The sequence below is a fragment of the Mustela lutreola genome, chromosome 6 (genome assembly GCF_030435805.1).
Source record: "Mustela lutreola isolate mMusLut2 chromosome 6, mMusLut2.pri, whole genome shotgun sequence".
NCBI classification, from domain to species: Eukaryota; Metazoa; Chordata; class Mammalia; order Carnivora; family Mustelidae; genus Mustela; species Mustela lutreola.
The window spans coordinates 9000656-9020602 of record NC_081295.1 but is presented as its reverse complement, the minus strand read 5'-3'; the positions used below and the strand labels follow the sequence as shown (position 1 = coordinate 9020602).

The 19947-nt window shown below is 47.6% G+C and overlaps 1 protein-coding gene across 5 annotated transcripts in view; it reads left to right on the top strand.

Moving 5' to 3' along the window:
- TULP4 (TUB like protein 4) overlaps nucleotides 1-19947 on the top strand; it is a 232007-nt gene that overhangs the window by 195731 nt on the left and 16329 nt on the right. For all 5 annotated transcript variants that reach the window (XM_059176654.1, XM_059176653.1, XM_059176650.1 and 2 more), the window contains 5 exons: nucleotides 793-927; nucleotides 7837-8003; nucleotides 15427-15651; nucleotides 16576-16810; nucleotides 19670-19814. In XM_059176654.1, coding sequence (XP_059032637.1) covers nucleotides 793-927; nucleotides 7837-8003; nucleotides 15427-15651; nucleotides 16576-16810; nucleotides 19670-19814 — 907 coding nt within the window. The remainder of the gene's footprint in view (nucleotides 1-792; nucleotides 928-7836; nucleotides 8004-15426; nucleotides 15652-16575; nucleotides 16811-19669; nucleotides 19815-19947) is intronic.

Sequence of the window (19947 nt, the reverse complement as noted above, 5' to 3'; positions counted from 1 at the left end):
ACTCTGGATGGATGGCTGTGGGGGGTGAACCCAGCATGGGTGTGAGGCCTCCAGGAACCATGATTTATTCTGGCCTGTGGGAGGGACTAACTTTTACTTTTGAAATAACGTGAAAAAATCCAGAACATGACCCATCACGGCATTTCCTTAACATCCATGAGTACTCCTTGAACTTCCAAGGCTGTATTTTCTTTATACTGGCTGTGCACTGCAGATGTAGCAGAATTCGTTATGAGCCACATCCAGCCCTGGCCTTTCTCCACATTTGGGGTCTGTTATGATAAAAACTGAATAAAGGACTCAGAGTGACTGCTATGTTTCCTCATTTCCTAAAATGTTCAGTGAAAGAACATTGGTGTTGAAAAGCAACTTTTCTTTATTCATTGGGCCAGAATTAAGAAATCATTTTCATCCCTCTTTGACCATCCTTCCACATTATATGACATTACAATAATTGGTGTTTACACATCATTAGAAACATGACACATTAACACACAAGTTAATAATCTTTTCACACATATTCTCGCCACCATAAAACAGAGCCCAGGGTACCCCCCTTGCTGCCTCCAGGGCTGGCTGTCGCCATCCTTCTTCTCATTCCAGACTTCTCTGGCAAGCGGCCCTCTGACGGTCTTGTGTAGGTTCTGAGTGATCTAGAACACGGCCGTCTTCGGTGACCGCCTGGCCCAGAGTCCAGTTTGCAGTGGCAGGTCATGTGCAGGACTGCAGCCGCGCCCAGATGGGGGTCCTGTGCGCCTGCCGCCTCTTCACTCGGCACTTTTGTCCCGGCAGATGGACCAGCAGCGTATCCCATCCCGGTGCAGAACATCAAGCCACTGCTCACCGTCAGCTTCACCTCGGGGGACATCAGCTTAATGAACAACTACGATGACTTGTCTCCTACTGTCATTCGCTCAGGGCTGAAAGGTACAGAAGGCCGCATGGGAACCCAGACCCACACTCAGCCCTGTGTGCCTTTGCCTTCCAGTGGGGGTCCTACGCCTCGTCCTTATCCATTCCCGTCCCTCTGCAGTGACCTCTCCCAGGCTTCGTGGAGTCCGTGAATGAAGGCCATTTTCTTACCTCCTCTGCCTACCTGCTAAGGCCATACCCAGGCTTATTGCAAGGAGGGATTCGTCTTTGGCTTTCTGTTCTTTCCCTGCTCTGACAAGAGTGGTCTTTCTCAGGTGTGTGGTGTTTGCCTCTGGCTGATGTTCTCTGTCTGGACAGCATCAGGCCTCAGCACCTGCAGTTCCTGAGGCGGCAGCCCATGTGCAGCACAGCTTTGCAGAGGCCGCTGTTATTTTGAGGCTTATTAAGGATCTGGTGGTTGCGTGGTAAAGTTACCTCAGCAGACTGGAGCTTCCACACTTGCCAGACTGAGACACTGATGTAAAACATCAGCCACCAAGTACTGACACTTTCCTGACAGATGTTATGAAATCTATTATCTCGTGAGAAAAATCGCTGTCTGCGGGCATTTGGTGTTTGCCAAATTTTGCAGCTTGAGAATATTTACTCATTTTGTGACCCTGATGAGTTCTTTGGGAAAACGTTTTTCTGTCTTCAGGATTAAATGGTGCAATGTAGAAATTTCTGGACTGCCTCTGGTCTCAAAATAAAGGGGCCTACTCTAATCTGAATGAGAGGTAAAGGGCAAACCAGAACCTGCAGTTCAGCTTCCTGCCGTTATTCAGAACTGGCCGTCAGACCAGAGAGACCTGTCAGGTGCTTCTTGTCTGAATTATTCATGAATCACAGGGATAGGGAGACTCAAGTCCGTATACTTAACTATTGATTGCCTGGAATGCATCATACATGTCCATACACACCCAAGCACTTAATAATTCTATTTTAAAAGTATAGAATTTTTAAAAAGATTTTATTTATTAGAGAGAGAGAGAGAGAGAACATGAGTTGGAGGAGGGGCAGAGGGAGAGCCAAATGTGGGGCTCAATCCAAGACTTTAGGATCATGACCTGAGCCAAAGGCAGACACTTAACCAATTGAGCCACCCAGCCGCCTCAGAACTATAGAATATTTTTAGAAGTTCTGCTCCCTTTTATGGGAACTGTTTCAAAACTGTAATTATAAGGAATTATTTACCCTATGAACTCCTGAGGGACATGAACTATGTAGAAGTCCCTCTTTATTCCACAAATGGGCTCCTTTAGAAGCTGAGTAAGTATTTTTTGCATGTGATGATGATGATCTTAAATTCCTTGCTCTTTTCTGTGTTCTTTTCTGAAAGTTGTGACCTTTGTGGAGCTAAAATGCAGGGATGGTCATCAGAAATTCTCACATATATTTTGTAATCCAAGCTCTTCTTTTCTTCATCAGAAATTCTGTTTTCAGGGGTGCCTGGGGGGCTCAGTCAGTTAAGTGTCTGCCTTCAGCTCAGGTCGTGATCTTGGGGTCCTGGGATCCAGCCCTGTGTTGGGCTCCCTGCTTCTCCATCTCCCTCTGCCCCTCTTCTCTCAAATAAATAAAATCTTGAAAAACAAACAAAAAAAGAAACTATTTTTAAACCTTTAACCAAGTTGATTAATTTCATCAGAACGTGTCTCTAATCTGGAGTCCTGACCTTTTTCCCTACTGAGTATCTGATCAGGACTGAAAATAGCATATTTACCACTCAGTTCCACTGTATTCTTTATATAGCAAATTTTTCCAGTTCTTTGCTATCCTACTTGCCTTATGGAAACTTTTTTTTTCTTTCTTGGCCACATTAGTTTTCTGTCTTTCAAACTAAGTTGTATTAGAGTAGTACTTTTAACACACCCCCACCAAGTGTGCACTGGATGATTCACACATATGAGGTGGCTTATGAAGGTGACCTGGGGTGACCTTCCCAAATGTGCAAGTTTTTGACTTGAGTTTTATCCTAAAAACAGTCAAATTTAGCATTCTTTTCATTGCCTGACTAGAAATCTAAATTTAACATGAAAATATTTTCAACCTTACACTTTCATGAGTGACATGCTTTTGGACAGTCTTCACTGTAAGAAGTTAGATGAAATTTAAGTGAGTCGATGTCATGTGATAGGGCCTGGGTATAGGCAGTTTCTTTTTGTCTTGGTTTCAGAATGTTATAAGGACTTGGTCTTACTTGTAGTATCAACAGCAGTATTTTTTTTTTTAACTCATTTGTTTTTTTGTTCACTGCTTTGTGGGTTATGTTACTAAATACTGGGAAGAGGTAGCCAGAAAGCTGCCAAGAGGCCCCGTGGCAACTTTCTCCATCCACTGGATTCTATCCTATTATGGACAAGTCAGTTGCTTCTCATATAAAGTGGACTGAAAGGGTCTAGTCTTTGTCTGTTACTATTTCAAAAGAAATATCAGAGAACTTTTCTAGTGAATTAACATCACTCATGATATTTTCTAATGTATCACCAATGCTTTAATTTATGTCATTGCAAAATAACAGAATGGCAAATAGCTCACAGTCCCCATGACCAGCCTCTTCTCCACAACTGTCAAACTTTTCCTTGCAGATTCATAGGGTGGTGGGTAGTTTTGCTTTGCAGATATTTGCTGAGGAAATTCTGCCTTGAGGAAAAATCTGCAGAGTATCCCAACTTTGGGGACTTCTGTTTATCACATACTGAACCATAAATTAGTTCACTTTGTTGGGGATTGTTGCCCTTTGTTACTATACTCTTCCTTGACAATGTAGGGGAGGAAAGACTTTTCCCTCTAGAAATCTTGGGTTCTCTGACTGGGGCCCTAGAAGTTAGACTGACAAAAGACAGATTGACGAGAGAAAAAGAAACAAGTATATTAACACGTGCATTACATTTACCTGTGGAAGTGTTCAGAGATGAGTAACTCAAAGGGGTGGGTAGAACTTGGGCTGTTATAGCATGTTAACAAAAGAATAATGTGTTTTTTGGAGAAGTGACAAGACAAAGGGAAAGGCTTAACGTTTCTAGGGCAGCAGACTGTGGGAAGGTAAGCATATGGGAATCTGGTGGGAGAAAGGGCTCCTTCCTGAAGTTCGTCATGTAGATTCTCCTGATTCTCTCTGTGGGCTGATAAGGGTCTGGAGATGTCCTCTGTGATTAACTTCTATCCTTTATGGTCAGGGGGTGCAGTGGGGGATGGGGCCCTCCCAAATTTACATCCTGCATTTTGGCGGATAGGGAGGACGGAGAGAACTTTCTTTGTATCTGCTGCTTCTCAGTTGCCTTTAGCTCAAAATAGTTTTTATCCCAGTGTGGCATATTTTGAAGTGTCCTTTTCTCCTACCCTTCAAGGAAAAACAGTTGAGTGATGTACTCAGAAATTCTCTGGCCTAACCAGTTCCTTTCTTGTGGTAAAGCAAGCTCTCAAAGGCACTGTTCATTTCATCCGATATGTGTCTTAAGATCAAAGAATTGAAACCCCTAGGCTTTGTTTCTTTGTTTTACAGAATTTCCTCTTTTTGTCACTTCATAGAACACACTGAGAAGGTCAAGAGGGGAGTTTTGATTTTGAGGTAGAGGGGTTTTGGTCAGCAGTCCTGTCTACACCTGTAGTTCAGGCTGGTAGACATTGTAGCCATCAGCCTGAGTATACGCTGATATTCTGTCCTTAATATGTTCACCGGAAGCACTGTTATTAAAGAAAAAAAGTACGTGTTATTTTACCATCACACAGTTTCCTACTTTGTGCATGTGCTTACCTTCTCCCTCTCAACCCAAACTCCATGTACACAAATGCAAGTACACAATGTCTAACGTTTAGTAAAATGATAAATCATCAACATGGACATCCAAGGGATGGAGGCCTCTGTGAACTTCAGACTTCTAGCCAGCAGCTCAAGTACATGTGGTGTTTGGTCAGAGCACTGTTCTTTCTCCACTAATCCTTGGCTGCCTCTTTTGGACCCAGCACTAACAGCACCTGAGGGGCTCTTGTTATTACACAAAAGCCCCGAATTTTCTCATTGCTTAATACATGTAAAATTTTGATCCTCCAGGCTTTTATCAAAAAGATCCATAAGGTTATCTGGCTAAAGTAGAACAGTGGGACTGTGTTACTTTTCGTGTGTGTGCAATGTTCGAGAGACCAAAATCCCACAAACACCTCAAAGTCATTAAGAAAGGGGCTCCTGGCTGGCTTAATGTGTCGAGGATGTGACTCTTGACTTTGGAAGTGTGAGTTTGAGCCCCATGACGTTGGGAGTAGAGATTACCTTAAAAAAAGAATCACCAAAAAATGGGTACTTTAGGAGGATGGACCTCTTTTGTGCCTTGGAACTCCCTATATCCCTAGAGATGCTGTGCTAAAAACTTCAGGAAATGTGAAAAAAAGCATTACTAAATAAAGCATTAGTTCTTTATTTCTGGCTTAAATTTTTTTCTAAGATTTTATTTATTTATATGACAGAGGGAGCACAAGCAGGAGGGGTGGCAGGCAGAGGGAGAAGCAGGCTCCCCACTGAGCAGGGAGCCCGACACGACACAGGACTTAATCCCAGGACCCTGGGATCATGACTGGAGCTGAGGGCAGACGTTTAACTGACTGAGCCACCCAGGTGCCCCATTTTTCTGGCTTATATTTTAAAACAAGTTTTTAAAGGTTTTGAAATTATAAAATTATTACCAAAAGATTGGGCGAAGGTATTTGGGTTATTTTCTAGTCTAACCTAAGATGGGTATAGCTTACAAAAACTTTCTAGGATAGGAAAGGTCTGTCCTGACCACATCTGCGTTTCTATGTTCTTATTTCTTTATCCTAGGAAAATATAGATAGTGAATAAATATGCAATTTCCCTTTCACTCTGTAGTAATTGATAAGGATTTGGAACTCCTGCCGTCGGAGTTGAGCCCCCGTGGAAGTACTCGCACACTCCTGCTTGACGCTGACCGGTCTGCAGGGGTGCGTCCTAGTGCCCACTCCTGAGTTCCTTGTGTCAGGGTTTTCTAAGTAAACCTATTTCCCCTGGTGACCATGTGCCCTTCGTGTGCAGCAGGACTGGCTTACGCTGCATGTCACGGGGCCGCAGCCCTTGATGGTACGGTTGTGTTGTCAGCAGAACAAGAAGTGGAGTTGTTCCTGTGGAATTTGTGCTCTTTTGAAGAACGGCTTGCCTGTGGGGACCCCTGCTGTCTCCCTAGAACTTGATAACTGCACTCCGTGGGGACATGTGGACTCAGGCTTAGCGGGGACTGAGGGTGCCGGCGTAGGGGGCAGAGCCTTTGCTCTTCGAGCAGTTTCTGAGTGGACTGCATGTCTGGGCCAGGCCTGCAGGGGCAGCAGCCCACTTTTCTGTTGGGAAAAACCACAGAGTGGCAAAATTCAAAGAATCTTACTAAACTAAGTAATTAGCAAGAGGGGTGCTGCAGGGCTGTCACAGGGCTGTCACTGCCCCCTGCCTCCTGGCAGAGGAGCCTCGAGAGTGGGAGCCTGGCCTCTTCAGCTGCGCAGAGCCACGGTGCGGCTTGGTCCTGAGCCACGGCAGCCTCTGGGCTGCAGTCGTCTGTACCTGTCAGCATAAGCTGCTGCTCTCGTTGACTTCTTGGGCTGCCAAAACCTGTCCCCCGGAGAAGGTCTTTTCAGCAGAGCCCCGAGCCCCCGTGGGCTTCCCAAGCTCACTTCCTCCAGCTTCCTCCTCTCATCATGTTTTCCATCTTCCTCACCGGGATATTTAGTTGATTCTTTGACATGACTTTTCATTTCCTGGTTTGTACTTTAACCTTCTTCGTGTCCTTTTGCAAGAAAAAGGAAAAAACTCTTTATTGGTGCTTTCCCTCTGTCTGATGGCAGAGTCGTTGCGCTCCGCGGTTGTGTGCAGATGCCTTCTCGCAGCCCTCTGCTCCCTCGGCCTCGGCTCCTGCGGCGGCTCTCTGGCTGTGCAGGCTTTCGCTTCCCTGGGTCCAGAGAGCCACCTTGTGCTGGGGACCACTGTCCGGGCTTCTGAGGAAGTCAGGCAGCCCTGGTGACCTCAGAAGGTGATGTGACTAAGAGAAGGGTCATGTGTGACCTGCCGGAGGCCCGGCACTGCTGGCTTCTAGACCTGGCTCTGCCACGTGTCCTGTCACGACCGGGCTCCTGTAGGCTCCAGCCATCCTTGCTCAGAGAGGCCTCTGAGCTCTGGATTTCAGTCATCTCTGTGTGAGCCAGATGGGGTCCTCGGGTCTTGAGGGGGAAGAGCTGTGCTGTAAGTCTTATTAGTGCGAATAGCTTGTTGGAGCGGTCAGAGTGAGTAAATTGCTCACGTTGGGATTAGACAAACCATTTCACAGCCATTTCTCAGAGGTACAGAACGGCTTATAGGTAGGCGTCACATCTCCAGGGTGAAAATTTCCAATAATTCTCCCATACAACAGAAGTGTTTATCTACTTTCTAAGCCCCCACAACATCCAATGTGGAAGATTGGGGCCTTGTAGGCAGTTAATATCCTTTATCTGAACTTTATCTGCCCATTAGTGCACAGAAATCAAATGAATATAAATCTGGACTTTGCTCTTGACCTACTTTCTGCATCTGTAAACTCTAGAGTCACTGCTGGGGTCAGGGACACAAGCCATGGATGGACAGTCCTTGGTTGGGTCATCTTACCTGTGCTCTTAGTCGTGCTGGTTTCAGGGTTCGATACTTAGTGTGCTGGCTTTGGCGGCTGTGCTCTTACCTGGCAGAGTTGTGTCTCAGAGGAGCCGCACTCCCCATCCAGGCAACAGACCCCTGTTGAAATAGAGTCTATTATCTTCAGACAGGTGGGTAGCTGTTGTCTTCATGAGAAAAAGGAGAAGAGCCACCTTGTATTTGCTCAGCAGCTTTATTTTCTAAACACTGAAAGTTCAGGGAGGGTCATGTCATCATGCTGACCATCATCTTTGTGATTTCAGAGGTGGTGGCCCAGTGGTGCACCCAGGGAGACCTCCTGGCCGTCGCTGGGATGGAACGGCAGACCCAGCTTGGTGAGCTCCCCAACGGCCCTCTTCTGAAGAGTGCCATGGTCAAGTTCTACAATGTCCGCGGGGAGCACATCTTCACTCTGGACACGCTTGTGCAAGTAAGGATGTGTGTCAGCTCTTCACTGTGTTAGTAGGCTCCCGGGCTCTGTGAGATACCGAGACTTGGTTGTGCTTACTGTAATTATCGTCAACAAATTTTAATCTCTAGTTGACCTTAATTAAATTATAAACCAGAAAAAATCAGGGAGGAACAAGTTTTTGCCTTTAACCAGAATACTTCATTACCTTCCCCACTCAACGGAGTGGACGGTGAGTGAGCAGAGTGAACTGGTGTTTATCGTGAGTCCCAGGCAGAAGTTAGGAACTTAAAGATGCGTGTGCTGCGTCTTCATTGATTCGCTCTGATTTTTTTTTAAATGCCTATAATGTACTTTTATACCTGAACTAAATTATAATTAAACATTAGGTAAGAAAGCGTAAAGATCTTTAGGGGAGCATGCACAGGTAGCCCTTTCCTGTTTGGTTTTATTTCCCAGAGATCTTTAGACCAGTTCACTTCAGGTCTGGATCACTGTCATGGGGGACTAGAGTCTCAGTGGGGTGTAGTGGAGACAGGTCTGACAGGGAGTTGAGGATTGACAGGGGTGATAACACATTAGAGACTCACATCCTAACCTTATTCAGCTCTAAGAGGTAGGTATACCAGATTTGGGGAAATTTGTAATTAGATGAGAACATTCATTATTTAAATATATCTTTTTTTATTTGTGGAAAAATATACGACATAAAATTTACCATTTTAAATCATTTTTAAGTGTACATTTCAGTAGCATGAACTGTATTACATTATTATTTGATCAATCTCCAGACTTTTTTCATCTTACAGAACTGAAACTGCCAGTGCATTGTCTTGAACATAGTAGGTGCTCAGTAAATATTTGCTTGTGTGACTGATGGGCAGACAGTTGTCAACATATGCTTCTTTAAATCTCTCTGTTGATAGTTTGAACCATTAAGCTGTGTGACTTCTCAGTCAGATATCATGCTAACTTTCTGTTCCTAGCTAACTGAAAGATGAGTAGGAGAGGACGGGAATTTCTAGTTCTTCCTGAATTAATAAGGCTTCTGCATTTATTAGAATATTTGTGAATTGGAGTGCCAAAACCCACTCCAGCTAGATTCAGCATTGTCCACTCTTCTTTCTGACTCAGGGCACCCCTCCTTGCTGGCATTCTGTTCCTTCTATGAGGAATGTCCTTCCCTGCCATCTCAGCCTGGGGAAATCCATCATCCTTAATGCCAACACAGCCACATCCTTTTGTAAATCTGCCAATGATTGTGACCCCTCTTCTCTGTGAAGCATCCCCTTGGGGTGTTTGACATTTCTCATACTTACTATACGTTTCTGTCTACTTGTCTTATCTTCTCAGTCAACACCACATTTTCTTCATTTCTCTGATTGTCATTGTGCCTAGAATATGGTAGAGGCTCAGTGGCCTCAACCATTGCAGATGTTTTCATCAACTATAATGTGAAACTAACATAGGTCTTGAATTTTTCAGTTTGGACCTGAAGGATAAAAAGAGAGCTTAGCTGATCTTCCTTTGGGGAAAAATGATCACATAGTATCTCAGCATTTTAATAAATTACTCTTTTTTTTCACTTGAGGATCTGTTTGAACCATTGACAAAATTTCCTCAATAACATAAAGTTAAATAATGATGCTATTAAAAATCAAGTACAACATTAATTACAGGTAGCACCAACCTAACTTTTTCTGTAATGATTCTAAAATCACATGTTATCTGTGCTATGCTATTCAGATTGTCCAAAGGCAGGGACATTTTTATAGCAGGAAGGAAGTTGGGAAATTTATTGGGCTGTTTATAGAAAGAACTAAATACAATTTAGATTGGATAATTTATTTCTAAGTTAATTAGATTGTAGGCTATTGCGTACAAAGCCGTTGCTGGGCACTAACTTGTGGTGGCCTTGGCTTTAAAATTGATTCTCCTGATTTACTCATAACAACAAGGCTAGTGGCTAAAGCTCTTACAAGAAAATATACTGCAATTTATTTTCCTTTCTACCTGTTGCAAAATTCTGCATTTTACCTCATTAGCTGTTTCTGTGACCAGCTATATGTGATTACTACTCTGACGACGGTTCTTAGAGTTAGTTCTACCCACTGACGCCATGAGCTGCAGTTATTTGGGCCTGGGGTTTTGGTTGGTTGGTTGGTTTTGTCTTAGCTTCGTGAATGTTTTTTGCCTAAGAGGCATATTGGAGGAGTCGACGTGTATTCTGTAAGGTTCAGTAGTCAATATAAGATATCTGGATAAAAAATTAAGAGAGAAGGGAGAGGGGGTAGGTGGTGTGGAAACAGAAAGTGAAATGAGAGATTGCATCTGTGGTCATCAACTCTGTACTCCAGGAGTCCCATTAGCTGAGGTCTGTGTCACCGCCTCTTCACTGAGGACTCACTGTACATGCGCTGACGAAGCTGCCGCGGGAGTGCTTTTTCCTCCGTTTGCTCTAAATAGATGAGAAGGTACTTGCTGAGCTTGTCTGCTTCAGAATGCGAGAACGGTGTGTCCTTTTAAAACTGAGAGGTGGGCGCCTAGATGCTGCGCTGGCTTTTCCCGCCGCGCCCCAGTGGCCGAATCATCAGAGCGTAACATTCAGAGCTGTCCACGGCTCCGGCCGACACAGTTGGGTGCCCCTGAACTTGGTCTGTTTTAAAAGTGAACTGTTCTGGAAGGCTTTCCTTCTTTGTACACACTTGTACAAACAGTAGACATTCCCTTTGTACACACTCGTACCAACATTAGACATCCCCTTCAAGTATTAGACGTTTGAAGTGTATTTCAACTCTAAGACAGAATCTTGCCACCTTCTTAGGGGAGCTGCAGAGCCTGGGAGGCCCAGGGGGCCCCCGACACCCAGAGGACCGGACGCCTCCGTGGGCTACATCCTCTGTCCTCAGTCCAGGGCCCTCGTCGGCCAGAAACTGGGTTCAGACAGCCTCGTAGTCCTTCTTTTGGGACAGCTGGCTTTGACCCTTTTCTTGTCTGTTGTCTTTTATTTTGCTTGAGCAGCTTATCTTTAATATGGAAAGAACATCCTGTTTTTTATTCCTCTTGAATTTTTAGACGACTCCATGCAACTCACTGCGGATGCAAATATAGCAATACGGTGAGGAAACTTTGAATGTTTTAAAATAAACAAACTCCCCCATCTCGGTCAGGCCTCTGTTGAAACTCCCTCATTGGGACAGCCTTCTCTGCTCCCCTCGGTCCGAACGACGTCCTCCTTCTTTCTCAAGCCCCTTGTCCTGCCCTTCTTCACCACCTGACGTAGTCCGGTAGTCCCGGTCAGAGGGACTCAGATCCGCATCTCTCTCCCTTTCCCACCTCAGGGTGTCAAGTCCGTGAAGACAGGGAATTAATTTCTCTCAGTATCGGTCCCCAACACTCAGGTTGTGTCTTCCCCTTCCCCACTGTGTGCATTTCCCAGACAGTTACCTGGACGTGTGCCTGGCTGAGTGTGTGGGGAACACTGTCCAGCGGCAGGAGGTGAGGCTGGGAGGGATGCGGCGTGTCTCCACGTGCCAGAGGAGCTGAAACTGGCCATTTACTGATAGATCTGTGCCCTGTAGCCGAGGAAGTCTGAGGAGCAGACTTTCCTGCTTCCTTCACGTGGCTCAGCATCAGACGGAGGGACGGGAGGTCCTTGACGGGACAACCACTCGCCAGACCTTCATACAAATAGCATCTCCCCAGCTGATTAATACCTCTCCTTGTTCCATCAGACTCATCAAAGCACTAGATTTCTTCCACACTAACGCTCCCTGAAATGTAGCTCATTTTCTTGTCCTTTTGCCTTGGATTTAGACATGCAAAGTATGTGAACTTCCCTACACAAATTAAGATTTGAATGTTACCAACTTCACAGCTCTAGCCATCAGTTCTAAAAATAGTCATTTTGTGTGATTCGAGAGAGAGAGTAAGCCCACAGATTTACAGCTGAGTTTTTCCCCTAGCAGACAGCAGCTGTTCAAACAAAAGCATTAATCTGTGGGAGCTGCGTTAGTGTGCACCCTTATCTGTTCCAGGTTTACTGGAATTAAACATTCGGTACATTTCTCTCCTGCTGCAGCGAGGCCTGGCAGGCGGGCAGTTCTTAGGGAGGATGGCGCTCTGTGGGTGAGGGCTGTGGGCGGGCAGACCGTGGCTTCGTGCTCTCCCCGCATCACAGATCCTGGGGGACGGAGGGCAGAAATCATGGATTGGGAGGTAGCGGACTTGAGACACCCCACGCCTCATATCTGCAGGCATGTGCGCTTACCTCCACTTTGAATCTGGTTCATTCCAAAACGGGACATTTGTAGGGAGGGCTTTGTAGGCTGAAGTACCCATAAACAGCACAGGAAACTCAGCACCAAAAGGAAATGAGACTTTAAAAAAGTAAGATGACATATAAAAACAGTATAAAAGTATTTAGAAAGGTATAAAAGGATTTCTTGTGTGGTTTCTTATTTATTTCCAGCTCTGCTGCGTTGACATGAAGGTTGTGTAAATTTCAAGTATGCGAGTATGGATTTGATGCCTTTATGTACTGCGGTAGGATTGCATCATAAGGTTCACAAACACCTCCGTCACAACACATAATTGCCGTTTCTTTTTTTGTGGGAAAAACATTTAAGATACATTCTCTTAACAACTTTCAAATACATGGTACAGCTTTTCTACAGGCTTACAGGATTTAAAGGTACCCTGAGGTCAGGGCCCCACTGCCGCCCTCCTCCACTCAATGGGAATTAACAGTGATCAATTTCCCCACGGCAGGGAGAAGTCAGAACCTTCAGACAAGAGCATCAGCTCTCACTATCTGTAAATTCTTCTTTGCTTCTCTGATACAGCCTTAAAATTTAGTATAGAAAGGTACCAGTATTTGTTTTGCTACTTTGTCATCTTTTTTTTTTTTTTTTTTAACATTTTATTTATTTATTTGACAGAGATCACAAGTAGGCAGAGGCAGGCAGAGAGAGAGGGAAACAGGCTTTCCGCTGAGCAGAGCCCAATATGGGACTCGATCCCAAGACCCTGAGATCATGACCTGAGCCGAAGGCGGAGGCTCAACCCACTGAGCACCCAGGCGCCCCTGCTACTTTATCATCTTACATGGAGTATGTGCTGCAGAAATAACTTACATGAGCATGTGTTCCCCCCTTTACTAAAACAGACTGTCACTGACGCAGACAAGTAGGTGATGCTCACCCCCAACACTGGTTATCAATCCCTGGTGGTATTCTCAGTACTTGCTGGCAATCTTGCTCTGAACCCCGCAGGCTATCATGTCCTCAGGCTGCCGCATACCTCCCACCCTCAGGAGGGTCCTGGGTTCTGGTTTTCACTCTTTCCAACCCTCTCCGCCCTCGCTGCAGAGAAGTCTGTTTCCTCGTGGATGCCATGCACCCAGCAGGAGCACGGTCCTCCCTCCCGTTCCAGACAGGACTGTCCTCTTGCTTTCTGGTGCACCTAATAGTATTTCGGGACTAATTTGTTTCTGCTTTTGTGCCCACGTGACCTGCAGATTCTTTTCTGCTGTAAAGAGTCGTTCTGGTCATTGTCCATTTGCTAATGACGCAGCCTGTTTCTCCTCCTGTTTGCCTCTCCTGCAGACATGTCCAGTTTGTTTCTGAATGAAAGTGCCTTGATCGAATGGACTAAGGGGGCAATTGGGGCCTCTTACTCTGCTTGTGACTGGCCGTTCAGTTGGTTCATGGGACATTCTGCCCTCTTCAGGTGGTTGTGTGGTGTCCGGACAGGAGAGGAGGGAGCCCCTGCGGAAGGAGCACAAGCAGTGGGGTTGAAGGGAAGCCGGTGAAAACTGTGGCTTCCTAGGTGTTCGCTGTTCTTAGCCTCTCTGAGCGACAGGTTCCCGGGCTCCTGGTGAGGTCAGTGAGAATCGTGCTTCCCCATGGCAGAACTGAGAGGGTTCGGTGGGCCGCTGTAATTGGTTGTGAATGATAACTTTATGTAAGATCCTCCCAAAACATTTTAACTGTTACTACGAAAAGCAGAAGGACAGAGGGGACAGGAGGATAAATATGTGACCTGCACTTATGGGGGTTGATGACAGCAAAGGAGTGTTCCGTGTATTTTGTGTGTGTTATCTGCCTTGTCTCCAGTCATGAGTATGGCTTACTCTGGGGGATCTGCCCCACTGGTGGGACCCTCTTGTAAGGAGGCCCATCTGGAGGCCCACACACTTGAGTTCCTGCTCCGTGGTCCTCCTCCGAGAGGTCGTGCCCGGGTCCCAACCCGCACTGCCGGGGCTCACAGAGATGGAAAGACAAGATGGAGTATATTCAGCCTGGCATTTGTTTCGAAGTTGAAACCAGGATTAGCTGACCCTGGAGGCTATTTTAAGCAAGTGTCTTCATCTGTTCCTTTTATCTTGTTGTTTGTTACTAAAGTGCTATGAAAATTCTGCTCCTGTCACTCCTATAATTGATTCGACACCCCACTTCTGATCTTTGCAGCCCATTAAGACCTCCCTAAATTAGAGCCCCATCCAGCTGGACCGGAAGGAACCAGTTCTGCGGCTTCCCTGTCACATCCCTCTGCCTCCTCCTGTCTTCCTTGGTGTGGATCTCTCTTAGCCGGCGCCCCCAAGCCTTGGTGTCTTGTCCGGGCAGCTAGTTTCTGACTTGCCTATTTAGATTTGGCCTGCCTTTTCAAGGCAGTGGTGGCACAGCCCCCTTGAGCAGTCCCCACAGGAGCTTTATGTCCCCTCACCACTGTCCTCTTCCTGGAGAGCTTTCTGCTTTCTTCCTCTGTCCATAGCTAAGGGGTGGCCAAGGAGGACTGCAGTGCAGTGTCTGTGGGCTGTAGCCTGTGGTAGACCTCAGAAGTACCTTTGATATCTTCCCTTCCCTTTTATGCCCACAGCTCCCATTCTACTCCTGAGAACATGGGAGACATCCCAGGGCTGTAGAGTAGTCCCTAGGTCACACGGCATGTGACTCCAGACCAGTGTCGATGTCACTCTAAAATGCAACTTGTTACGACTGAAGGGACCGGCTGTCTGGTCTACCTCCACACCTCCACACCACCTCCCCAAGCCACAGGAACAGCCACTGGTTTCTCGGGGATCCAGATAGCCAGAGCTCAGTAAGGGGTGTGGATTACTGTACCCCAGGCTAAAAGCGTTTTCCAGTAGAAACATCATCATACAGAGCTAAGTTAGGGTTTATGGCACCAGATCAAATGAGATAATACACATTTAAAAAACTATACAAAACCATTCCCGTGCTTTGCATTCTGGCCTGAGCATCTGTTTCCCAATGAAAATATTGAATTTCTGTGATGTAGTATTTCATGGTGTGTTATACTTTTTAAAACCAATATTCTCGGAAACTATTAGGTCACTTTGTTTTGCTTAACACACGCATGCATGATCTGTGCTTTACCACAAGAGTAGAGCCTAAGTGTCCCCTCCCTCACTTCCCGGTAGCGCCCCATCGTCTCCATCTGCTGGGGACACCGGGACTCACGGCTGCTGATGGCTTCGGGGCCAGCCCTGTACGTGGTGCGCGTGGAGCACCGCGTGTCCAGCCTGCAGCTGCTGTGCCAGGAGGCCATCGCCAGCGCCCTGCGGGAAGACAAGGACGTCAGCAAGCTCACCCTGCCCCCTCGCCTCTGCTCCTACCTCTCCACCGCCTTCACCCCCACCATCAAGGTAAGACCTCTCCACCCTCTCCCTGCTGGCTCCCTTGCCCGGACGGCTGGCCCGAGGAGGGCAGGGTCCGAGAAGGCCAACAGGCATCCCAGAGCAGGCGAGCAGAAGTCGTGTCTGCTCCTCGACGGGAGGATTCTGCCGATGACCGCCTCGGAGTGCTGTCTGTCCCTGGCCCCACTGTCGTGCCAGAGACTCGCCTTGTGTGAGGGGCCTGAGCTTCCTATTGGCAAAGGCAGTGGGAGAGGCTGATTCCTGAAGAGCGTTCTGCCGTGTTCAACCCTCACTGCCGGGCAGATGCTTCAGAAGAGTGGGAAACCTGTTCCTAGAAGTTGGAGTAGCATGCTCCACTGCTAGTTCTGGGAGCAGTCAGACTGAACCGTCCTGGGGTGTCCCCCACCCTGCACTCACTGTCACTTGGCCTTTATGTGGACTGTGGCTCGACACTTGTCCGGTTTTGGTGAGGCTCTTCACGTGCAGTCAGGTGTCTCCCCCCCCCCCCCAACCCCGGGGGCCTCCGCACCTTACATTCTTGCCTGTGCTCTCTGTTTTGTGTTCTGTCTCTGCTTCCCCGTGTCAGGTACACTTGTTCAAGGTGACTTTTTTTCTTAAAACATCAGTTTAGAATCTTGTGATCTTTTTCAAGCTGCTTTACCGTCTTGGTTGTGTACAGGGATTCTCCGCCCTGGCAACATATTAAAACCCATGGGGAGTTTTTAGAAAATACACAGAGACTCTGATTTCATTGTTAGAGGTGGGATCGTAGCTAGGTATTTTTTTAAAGGTCCCACAGGATTCTTCCATGCACCCCGAGTTGAGAACCTCTGTCCAACATCACGTCGTTAAGCCTCCCTGAACTAGCAGCCAGTGCTCTGTTGTAGTTCTCGGTGACATCTGTACTCCTTTCTGTCCATGTCCTGCCTCTAGCCCCCAATTCCGGATCCCAACAACATGCGAGACTTTGTCAGCTACCCCTCCGCCGGCAACGAGCGCCTGCACTGTACCATGAAGCGCACGGAGGACGACCCGGAGGTGGGCGGTCCGTGCTACACCCTCTACCTGGAGTACCTGGGCGGGCTCGTGCCCATCCTCAAGGGGCGGCGCGTCAGTAAGCTGCGGCCAGAGTTCGTCATCATGGACCCCCGGACGGATGGCAAATCAGGTGGGCTCCACGCCAGAGACACTGAGACCTCATTCTCAAGGGAGGTTGAGGAATAGGTTTCCTGACAGCCCATGCGAGGACAATGCCACGTATGAAACGTGAGCCTGTGTTGTGGCTAGCGTGGAAGGTCCTCGAAGACACCCCGCTTCCAACATTGTATTGAAGTTAATGATTCTTAAAATGTCCTTTCTGATGGGTTTTTGTTTGTTTGTTTGTTTCTGATGGGTTTTTAACAGCCATCTGCAAGGCTTTGTGGGGCTGGGCGGTGGATAGAGCAAATGTCAGCTCTCTGTCGGGGGAAGCGGGCGTGGGCTTTCTGGGAATGGTAGAGTCTTCTTTCAGTTACTTATCAGGTGTCATCAAGGGCCTTACTGCACTGTTGAGACCAGCTGAAAACCACAGTGAGGTGCATCTCTGCCCTCCCAGAGTGAGGGATAGAATTAAAATTCTCAGAGCTTCAGCCTACTCCTCAGCCTCCTGCTAGAATCTTACTTCTGTTCCTCCCTAATCCACCGTGAGTTGCTTTTTAGCTGATTACCAAGGAAAATTCCTTGCTCATCCATAAAGATCTGGCATGATGACTCAATCTGCCCTTCTAAGAACTCTCTCCCACACCGGTCTTCGTTACTCACCTGACCTCAGGGTGCGCGCTTCTCGCTCGCCTCTGCCATCCGAGACTGGGAGCCTCCTGAGCAAAGGGACTTGGCTCTTTGTCTTTGCCCCTTGGTGCTTGCCCAGTCTCCTAAGCCAGGGACTGCTGAGGCCCCCATGCCCCTCCTCCGAATGACCGGTATGTTTTTTTATAGTTGAGAACATACATGAGAGCGTGTTTTGTTAAGTAAAAACCCACCAATTTTTAAGAGGAGTCTTTGTCAGAGCTTATTACTGTGAGTGGAACTGTGTCCCCCAGACATTGGCGCATCAAAGCTCTCACCTCCCATGTTACTGCATTTGGAGATCAGGCTTTTAGGGAGTGATTCAGGTGAAATGAGGCTGTCCAGGTAGAGTCCTGACTTGACAGTAGGATTGGTGGCCTTGCCAGAAAAGCGGGAGGGCTCTGTCTCTGCATACCCACTAAGGCGAGGGCCCGGGAGCACCCAGGGAGAGGGGTCGACTGCTGGCCAGGAAGAGAGTCATCGCCAGAACCTGATCCCGGACTCCAGCCTCCAGGGCTGAAAGGGAAGTTTCTGTTGCTCAGAAGCCACCCAGTCTGTGGCATTTTGTTAGAGCCGCCCAGCTGGATTAAGACATGAGTCAAAGACAGAAGCAAATGGTGTGACCTAGAGCAGTTGTGAATTCCTGGGTTAGCAGACTGGCCGGGAGCTGAGCGGACAGCACAGTACTGAGTTTCCTCAGGCTGTGAGCTGGCTCTGGGCTCACAAGCCCACAGAAGCTTTCTGTGCGTTCACACAGCTGGCGTGATTCATGGCCAAGCCTCGTTGCCCCACGTGACTCCTCAGTTACGTGATGTAAAGTGCCGCTCAGGGCACGTGAATTAAACCTTCTTACTTGATCGAACGCAGGTGCTCATCACCCCAGCTTACTGTCCTCATGGGTCGCGCCTCTTGATAAGGAAGTTGTTTAAGAAGAGGGTGATGTGGGCCTCAGCTGGCCTGCTTCCCAGGAGCTTCTCGGCCTCCAGGGCCCTCAGACAGGTCCCTGTTCACAGATGTCCCCTCCATATGTTCAGAAACACTAGAGTTTACCTTAGCAAATTCCTCCTTTCAAACATAAACATCTCTTTTGAATGATAAAGTCACTTAAATTCCATAAATGGTTTCATTGCAGTTGAACAGTTCAGCTTTTTTATAAATTGGCAAGGTTCTTGGAGCCTTGAAGGAATGAGGCTTTTGTCAGCAAAACAAAGTGATTCGCGGGCACCTGGGTGACTCAGTGGGTTAAGCCTCTGCCTTCGGCTCAGGTCATGATCTCAGGGTCCTGTGATCGAGTCCCACATGGGGCTCTTTGCTCAGCAGGGAGTCTGCTTCCTCTTCTCTCTCTCTGCCTGCCTCTCTGCCTACTTGTGATCTCTGCTTGTCAGATAAATAAATAAAATCTTTAAAAAAAAAAAAAAAGTGATTTGGAAGATGGGCTTCCTACCATGAGGGCAGAGCGGGGTTGGGAAGTTGAAGGGATGTGAGGGGTGGGAGAAGGGATTTCGAGGAGGGGTCAGACACAACCTTCCTCTGCAGTACAGTTTCGTGATGGCACTGTCCTCCGCCGCAGGCCCTCAAACCTCCTGCCTGGTGACCAGCGGTGACACTCCAGCAGCTTCTGTTCAGGCACCCCCGCAGAACCCAGGACGGCCAGGATGGCGATGATGCAGGTGCCCAGGCCTGCATTCCAGCCATCGCTCAAAGCGTAAACGTCTGGGAGTCCCTGCCACGGCCCCAACCTTGTCAGGTCACTAGTCCAGAGCAGGCTTGGAACCCACAGGGGCCTTGGCAGGCCCCTGCTCAGAAGCAGGATCTTGGGGGCATCTGTGAGTAAGCAAGCCCCTTGCTTGGCCTGGCTCCTCCAGTTGCCTGCAAGCCCGTATGAACCCAGACGGATGCTTGTTGTGCTGGGAGGTTCCCGCTTTTGGCACAGTAAACGCGGCCAGACGATTTTGTACTTTCAAGTGATGCTGAAATTCAGGCCCATTTTGATAACAGTAGAAGTTACTACCTCCTTTTGCTTAGGAAATGTTACAGCATAAAAATGGAAAAGGGAAGCCATACTCTGGTCCTTTCTCTTTCAACTCTGAACTTAGATTGCTGGCCCAAAGAGTCGGTATGTCCTGTAGTTTCCTGTGCTAACCATCTTCACTAGGGCCTAACTGATCGCACTTTTTGGCATCTGTGGGTTGTGTCTCACCAGATGAAGTCTACGGAAATGGCCTGATCTCCGCCATGCTGGACAGCTGCAACTGCTCGGACTCCAGTGATGTGGAACTGAGTGACGACTGGGCTGCCAAGAAATCCCCCAAAATCTCCCGAGCTAGCAAGTCACCCAAACTCCCAAGGTAAGCTCGCTCTCCAGGGCTGGTCTCCCTTGTTAGGACCTCTGGGGATGTCTGTGTCCTGTCTGCAACAGCGTCCCATTGAAGCCGACAGTGGAAGGGCCCCTGCAAGAGGGCATCCCTGCCTTTCATCAGG